Consider the following 9,174-nt stretch of genomic DNA (forward strand, 5'->3'; position numbering starts at 1 on the left):
CCGCAAAAAATGAGATTTCCATAAATTGATGGCAACCTGTCGCCAATTTCCTGAGGAAATTAGTGAAAAAAGTTTGCATTCCATTAGTAGACATAAAGTTGCCTTCAATTTTCTCAGAATTGGCGTCAAGTTTCGGCAGTAAAATGACGCCAACTTTCTGGGAAAATTGGAAACTACTTGTAGTCAACAGTTGATCGCAACTAATTGACACCAACTTTCTGATCAGAAAGTCTTGCCATCAGGGCCCTTGTTTTTTAAAAAATAAATTAATTCATTTTATTATTGTCACGCAATGATCTACATTCACATCAACATTTAATTGTAAAGTACTTAATAATAATTATTCAAGATATGGTAACTATTCTATCAATAAAAATTTAGTAGCATTTTACATTTATAAAAAGTTTTTTTTTCATTTTAAAATTTACAACTGTATGTCTCCCCAGATAGCATTCAAGTCGGAATGACTGCTTTACGACGTCTTTTTGAAGGCGTCCTCAAGAAGTCTTATAATGACTTTTTAAAGGTGTCATCTTTAAGAACTCTTAATTAAGAGTTCTTAAATACTCCATAAATAAGACGTCAATTTTGTGACGACTAAATGTATTCTTTCTTAACCTTCTTTATGAAATCAAAATTAGGAGCTCCTTAAAGACGTCATGGTAAATTCATACTGGAGTCTTATTTGCGAAGTCAGAAAAAATAACTCTTTGAGAACTCTTTTTAAAGACGTCTTACTGAGTTCACTAGGTGGCTCATTAGACATCTTGAGCCCTTCTTGAGGACTTCTTTAAGATGTTGATGAGACGTCCAAATCATAAACAAGAATTCATTCCGAACTCATCAAGACGTCATTTTGCTATCTGGGTCTTGAACCGTATAAACTACTGATATAATCTGATTTTTTCTGGACCATCCGGTTTTTATCAGAAAATAGTGGAGTTGTTACTCTACTAAATGAAATTATTAAAATCATAAAATTCTTTTCTTCATACCCATGATAATTAATTAGAATAAACGAATCGTAGTTTCTTACACGGAAAGAAAAACATGGGAATTTTTCCAATTTTACTTAGGAGAAATTCCCTTGTTGACATGGCAAATTTTACTTTATCAACATGGGAAATTTTACTAGGGAAAAATGGGAATATAACCATATTTTATGGGAATTTTACCCATATATTATAGGAATATCTTCCATTTTGCCATTGGAAAAATTTCCATGTAGAAATGGAAAAATTACTTTGTTAACATTGCTGAAATTCCCCTATTGACATGGGTATTTTTACCATGTCAGTATAGGAATTTTTCCCATGTTACTGGAGTAATTTCTTCTCTGTTGACATGGGAATTTTTCCCATGTTGACAAGGAAAAAATTCCTCTGTTAACATGGTAAATATTCCTATGTTCACATAGTAAAAATATCCATGATGGCATGGGAAAAATTCCCATGTCAACATGGGAAAAATTGCAATGTTGCATGGGAAAAGTCCACAAGAAGCTGAAATCCCTAAAATACCAAATATTTTGGTCATTTTTATCATTTAGGCCTTAAAGCGATAAAATAGGGATGTGTGAAGGTTTTAAGATTTACGAAAATAGAATTTCAAAATTTCCGAAGAAATTTCGTGTAATTTAATGAAAATTTTTTTGTAGCACCTACCAAACAACAAATGTTTTTATAAATTCGATTAATATAAATGAGTAGGGGAAGAGGGGGCAAAATGGGCCCCTAAAATTATGGATGCCTCAAAATATTTGGGGCTGAAATGCCCCCCCGCCCCCCAATTTTTAACATAAATAGTGTTTGGGCGGGGGAGGAACAAAATTGCCTCCCTCTCTTCCCCTATATAATCATCAATTCAATTAATTCATTTTGATTAACTTAATAACTTACGTAAAAAAAACATCAATTTACAAATATTTTACTTTTATATACATGGAAATTTCTACTTTGTTAACATGGGAATTTTTCCCATGTTGACATGGGCATTTTTCCCATGTCAACATGAGAAGTTTTCCCATGTTGACATAGGAACAATTCCCATGTTAGCATGGGAATTTTTCCCATGTTAACATTGGAATTGTTCCTATATTACATAGTTATTTTTCCAATGTTGATATGGGAAAATTTACATTGTCAATATAGGAATAATTCCAATGTAACAAAGCAAAATTTACCATGTGACATTGTTACAATTCACATGTTGACATGGTAAAATTTACAATGCCAACAAAGGAATTTTCCCCATGTAAAATTGGAAAAATTCCCATTTTTTTCTTTCCGTGTAGATAAAATTTCTTCTTATTATTAAATCCTAATTGTTAATTTTTGTACAAAGTTTCGTCGGTTTCTTTATTTTATCAAGTATTAGAAAGACAATTAAAATTAATGTACATTTTAGACTTATACACTGTAAAAAATCACCGCGGTAAGTCCAAGCGGTGTAGATGTTAAAAACGGCGGTGTTAAATTTCAATACCGAAAGCGGTGTGAAAATAACACCGCCGCCGGTGTAAATATTCTGTACCGGTGTTAAACAAAAATCTCCGGTGTTAAAATAACGCCGCTGTCGGTGTAAATATTCTAGACCGGTGTTAAAATATTTTACTTTGTAAATATTTTTACTTACTCGATCACTATACTTGTTAATAAATGATATCCTTAATTAATTTTCTTAAAGAACTGACATTTTTTGTGTTTTATAATCTTTAAAGTTAATACTCCAAGCGGACGCAGTTTATCCTGCTTTTACACCGGTATTACTCCGCTTTTACACCGATATTATTCCGTTTTTACATCGGTTACCCCGCTTTTACACCGATTTTACTCCGCTTTTACACCGGTTACCCCGATTTAACACCGGTATTTTTAACACCGGTGAATTATTCCTCCTACACCGGTGTAATTTTATTTTAACACCGGGCGGAGTTAAAATGAGTCCATTTTTAACACCGCTCTTTTTACAGTGTACTATTAACTTAATTAGTGAAAATTTAATTGTAAAATTATATTAGTTTAAATCACATAAATAATTTAATAAACTATGACCTTGATTAAGAAAAATTATTTGAAATGATTCAAAAAAATTCGAAACGATTAAAAACAATTTGAATTGACTAATATATAGATATACACTTAGCATGGAGTAAATAATTTTTCTTAATCAGGGGAATTACCTCAACTATTAAACATTAACTATCAACAATTGTGATTAAATAATAATAACATATTTTATACAGTCTTTCCTCAAACATAAACATCCCTGATTAAAAGAAACGATTCAAAACGATTCACAATTTTAAAAGCCCATAAGAAGGGCGATTTAAAAGGATTCAAAATATTCAAAAGCATTAAAAAGTATTTAAAATTTTATTTTTCTAATCGCTTTAAATCGTTCCCTTTAAAGCTGGACCGTACTAAACGAATTTTTGAATTTTACTTTTCTTTCAATTTATTAATCAATTGTTACTACAGAAAAAAATTGTATAGCTTCCGAAATAATGTGAAAGACAAACTTTTTCGGAAGGTTTTCATCAGGGTGTACTCCTTATATACATACTATAATAATATGTAATTGTAGTGCCGTCTAGACACTAGACGCTGTAGGTTTTTGTCCATATTTAGTTATAATGAAGGTCATTATACTATGTGGTGCCTGATTATGGTTGCAGCCTTAATGTCCACTAAAATTGATATACTTAAGAAAAAGTGTAATTATAAAAAAAAGGCCATTCGGCAGCCGAAATGGAAGGTAGATTTTCCAATTAATCTATATAAAAAGTTTCATACATACATATCTTGTGATACATCTTAGTGTATAGTCATGATATGAAATTAGGCTCGTTTTCTAAGAGTGAGTGTAAAAAAAGACAACGACTATTTTCGATAGAGAACTTTAGATAGTTGATTTGACAAAACATTATATAGGTAATGTAGTAAACTAACCTTCACGTAAAATAAGTATAGAAATTTTAATTAGTACGAGATCATAATTGTAATTACTATTACGACGGAAAGATCAGTTATAATTATAGGACGTACAGGTACGATTGAAAGAGCATAAATAATAAAAAAAATACTTTTAAAATATAAAATAGCAGTGAAATTTACAGGTTATTTTGTTCACACTATAATACAACTAACAAAATTGTATTATAATGGGAAATGCATAAGTTATGTGAAATGAAAACCATATTTTCAACATTTTTTGATTCCATTAAAATTTTTAAGGCTATCAAATTATTGGAAGAAATACTCGAAACATAAAGGTTAAGGTCATAAATTAAAGCTTATTAGTCAAGCTTTAGAATACTTTTTACAGAAATTATCTATGAGTTTCAGTTTCAAAGTTATATAAACTTTAGAAGTGAATAAAAACTGATTTTTTCGAAAAATCGTGAAAATTTTACACAGCCATAACTTCAAAACTATTTGAACGATTCAGCCCATCTTTGAACTTGATCAAGATAATCGCCTATAGAATAAGTGTGGAAAATTTCATTAAGATCCGATAAGAACTGTAGGTGCTATCGTAATGACAAGACCAGCTATAATCATACGTCGTAGAGGTACATTTGATACATCATAAGTAATAAAAGAAATACTTTTAAAATATAAAATAGCTGTGAAATTTACAGGTTATTTTGTGCACAATAAAATACAACTGACGAAACCGGATTATAATGGGAAATTCATAAGTTATGTGGAATGAAACCCATATTTTCAACATTTCTTGAATCCATTAAAATTTTCAAGGCCATCAAATTATAGGATGAAATGGTCGAAATATAAAGTCTAAGGTCATAAATTAAAGCTTATTAGACAAGCTTTCAGATACTTTTTACGGAAAGTGTCTATGGGTATTAGTTTTAAAATTATATGAACTTGAATGTGGAAAAAAATTGATTTTTTCAAAAAATCATGGAAATTTAAAAAAGCCATAACTTCTAAACTAATCAACCGATTTTGCCCATCTTCGAACTTAATCGTGATAATCGCCCATAGAATAAGTGTGAAAAATTTCATTAAGATCTGATAAGAATTGTAGCCGTAATCGTGTCCTCAAAACTGCGTTATATCCCATATATATATATATATATATATATATATATATATATATATATATATATATATATATATATATATATATATATATATATATATATATATATATATATATATATATATATATATATATACATACATATATAAATTTTTTAACGGATGGTATTTTTGAACTCTACTCAACTAATTATGATAGTTTATGACGAAATTCCTTGAAAAATCGACCATGAGGACAAATACAATAGTTAGATTTTAGAAAAATCTACCTAAAAATAATTATCGACATCCGCACGCAGTAGCTGAAACGTCTCCCAATCTCGCAAAAAGCAAAACGTTGTTGTTGGCGTACAACAAAAATGTTCGTTCCGCATAAGAAATGGTAATACAATTGGGAGTATTCAATCTTGATTGTCCATGAAAGTTCATAGCTCTTTTTAAAACTGCGTGAGTGGTCGCATTTGCGAAAGTTGCAAAAGGAGCTCGACATTTACCAATGCAATCGTTTAAATCAATCATAGTAGGGGCTACTACAAAATCCAAACCAAGGTCAACAAACTTGAGATTCATTTTTCTTAAATTATACTATTTTTCTTGATCTCCAACCGAAAGTACGGAAATACGGACAAAGGTGGGGGAAGGGGCGGCCCGCCCGACTTTTGCAAAGCCGAGGCGAAGCCTTTTTATAAACAACAACTCTTTTTATACTCAACAAGATGACATGATGAAAGTTTATAAAATATTTTTATTTCATTAGTTATTAAATTTTGAAATACCAAAAAAATTAAAAATTTAAATAAAGTATGTTAAATAACTTTTTTTTTAAATCTTAAGTTATTACTGATTTAATATTCTTGTTAGGCATTATATGATTATTTTTTAAATTTTTTCATGCCATTTGTTTATAAATTTTTTGTAAACAAATCGATTCATTAAATATTTTTGAAAAATTTTTTATCACCATATTGTTAGCGTAAAAAAATAATGATTTAAAAAAAAAAAAATTTTTCTTAAAAACAGTATCTTATTGTTTATAACCGTTTTTTTCCATATTTTGATTGCTTAAATAAATAATTAAGGAATCGTTTTTTTCATAAAAATCATTATTTGCATTTCTATATATAATGGCAAAAAAAAAGTAATATTTTTAAGAAAAATGATGTAATAGCCAATTTACCGAACATGGGCAAGACGGACCAGGGCTCGGATCTCCCGAATCTCCATTGTGAAAGATTGCTGGTAAAATTTGGGATGCGGTTAATCAGAAAAAATAGTGAGAGTTACATGAAATTCTGTTAGATCGTAGGTTCCGAAAAAAATAATAACAATAATAGTCGCATCGGTATCCGCGAGCCAATGACATTTTTTTTCAAGGAGAGGGGAAATTTTCTGACCCGTGAATGAATCGCAGGTACCGATGCAATATTTTGTATCGGTACCTGCGATTCATTCACGGGTCAGAAAATTTCCCCTCTCCTTGAAAAAAAATGTCATTGGCTCGCGGATACCGATGCGACTATTATTGTTATTATTTTTTTCGGAACCTACGATCTAACAGAATTTCATGTAACTCTCACTATTTTTTCTGATTAACCGCATCCCAAATTTTACCAGTAATCTTTTACAACGGAGATTCGGGAGATCCGAGCCCTGGTCCGTCTTGCCCATGTCCGGTAAATTGGCTATATACACCCTAAATCTTTCAATCAAACGCAAATAATCGTTCTAAATGGACGAAATGGACCACCCTAATGCCCATACACGACTATTCTTTCCCAGTCATGCATGATACTGAGTAAAACAACCAGAGGAAAGCGTATTCAATCATTAAATCAATAATAGGTTTAAAAATTATAAATAAATAAAAATATAAATAATTTGTTACAATTACACAAAAATATTAAAAATACAATAATTTATTTCTTATCTATATAATATACATATATGGAATAAAAATAATTAAATTGAATCAATAATTACAATTTTAAATTACAACTATTCAATTACAAATTTATTGAAAATTCTTTACAAATCGAAAATTGATATTTGAAACCAAAATATGTACAAAAATTAATTTTTTTTTAAATTATTTTACAATGAATTAACTTTTTGTTTATCTTAAAGTAGTTGAATAAAAATAATCAATAACAAATAGTTAAAATTTATATATTTATATTCAGAAAAAAAGGATTTCTTGACGTAAGGAATATTTTGCACTGTGAATAAAAGATAAAAATTTTCATAAATAAACAATTATAATTTTACACTTCTACTAATAATTGACTACAAATGTATGCATTAAACTTATCAACAATACACTTGTAAATATATATTACGTTTTAATGATTTTGTAATTAGTTATCCTAAATGACTAATTTCTTTAAATCTCCATTAGTAAGATATTTAAAAATCATACTTGTAAAAGTACTTGGTAGGCGAATGTCATTAAAAATATCATATACTAAATCAGTGACATCAATTAAAAGATTTTGTCGTCCTAACACTCTCCTTAAACGGTAAGTTATCATTTTACCGTATAGTGGGAAAATCGATGGAATGTCCAAATCCAAAATAATATTATTAGGAACATGTTTTAACCCAACAGCCAATTTATGTTCACATTTACGCAATAAATCATAATATGTGAAATTACTACTACCAATCATTTTTTTTTTCATGTTTTCAATTTCTTTCATACACTTATTACGCACTTCACTAAGTTTTTCGCTGTCCGCTATAAGTGCTAAATTTTTTTCACTTACATAAAAAGAGGCCGCACTAAGCTTTACAATATGCTCTTTCAATGTCCTTGTAAGTTTTGGTGAATTGAAATTTATTGAATCAAATGCTGTTCTACCGATATGGTTTTTTAAATTAATGTCAACACCAGCATCAAGAAGATGTTTCGTGATATCAATACCGATGACTCTTTCAACTGCGTCATGAAGCACTGAATTTCCATTAGCAGACGTTATATTTACATCAATTGTAATATCATTCAACAATAATTCAACTACTTTCACGTTATAGCCTTGGACGGCAACATGAAGAGAAGTTTTTTTCTCTAATCTTTCCGATAAATCGTTAACATTTGCCCCATACGCAATGAGGAGCTGCATCATTCTTAAGTCCTCTTGGTACGTAGCAACCATAAGTGGTATTTCAAGCATTGGAATACGAACATTAGGGTTGGCATTATTTTTTAGAAGCAGCTCAACCATCTTGTCTTTACGTTTGTGAATAGCAATTTGTAATAGTGAATCGATACAAGTAGGACTATCCTCAGGTGCCACAGTATCCACATCAACGATCTTTTTAATTATAAGCTCAACTTTGTCTTTGTTATTTTGCTCAATTGCTAACTCTAAGGATCTGTAAAAATAAACACCAGGAAGTTCTGCACTATCGAGATTCATTGTGATGATTTTGATAAAATTACGAATCGTCGATTTTTAACAACTTCACTTTGAAGGGAATAAACTTGGACACTGAACTATTAAAGTCACTGTTCACTTGGTAATAATAAAATATTCAATTATTGGTAAACGTTGATTATAGTCTTGGAGTCTTAAGACGAGAGTAACTGAACCACTGATAGTCTCAAGATCAGAAATTATTCTAAGTGATGGTCTATGGTACCTTCGACGCTTCGACTTCAACATAGAATCCCCACCACTTTTATTTTTCAGTTTTAACCCCCTCCCCTCACTTGAGCTATTTAATAACAATAGTTACAGCTCATACTTTTGGGATAATTATTCTTCTCTGCCTATTACATTATTCAATGTCCATCGTCGTAATTATAGGATGTAAGGTTTTAAAGAGATATTTTAATGCTTGTCTAGATTTTCTACTATAGTACTAATGATTTATGACAATGAGATTAGGAGTCGTTAAATATATAAGTAATATTGTTAATGAGTATTGTGCGACTATATATATTTTTAACTAACAATATATTGTTATATTGTATACTAGTTTGTTAGTATACTAGTTTGAAAAATGCCAATTTTTTTTCGGTTCGAGAAGTTTCGGGATTCTTAAATCAAGATTTATTTATGCTTGTTTCAGAAGTACGTGTTATTCCCACAACCCAGACAGCATTCAA

The 9,174-nt window shown here is 29.9% G+C and overlaps 1 protein-coding gene across 1 annotated transcript; it reads right to left on the reverse strand.

Annotated features, from left to right (window-relative positions):
- Positions 1 to 7,429: 7,429 nt before the first annotated feature.
- Positions 7,430 to 8,482, reverse strand: LOC130675013 (ankyrin repeat domain-containing protein 36C-like). Its single transcript, XM_057480469.1, has one exon. The coding sequence runs from the start codon at positions 8,480 to 8,482 to the stop codon at positions 7,430 to 7,432; it is 1,053 nt and encodes a 350-aa protein (XP_057336452.1).
- Positions 8,483 to 9,174: the final 692 nt, after the last annotated feature.

The sequence above is a fragment of the Microplitis mediator genome, chromosome 9 (genome assembly GCF_029852145.1).
Source record: "Microplitis mediator isolate UGA2020A chromosome 9, iyMicMedi2.1, whole genome shotgun sequence".
NCBI lineage: Eukaryota > Metazoa > Arthropoda > Insecta > Hymenoptera > Braconidae > Microplitis > Microplitis mediator.

What these genes read in the sequence shown, in the direction of transcription:
- LOC130675013 (XM_057480469.1), bottom strand. Translation starts at nt 8,482, where the DNA reads ATGAATCTCGATAGTGCAGAACTTCCTGGTGTTTATTTTTACAGATCC.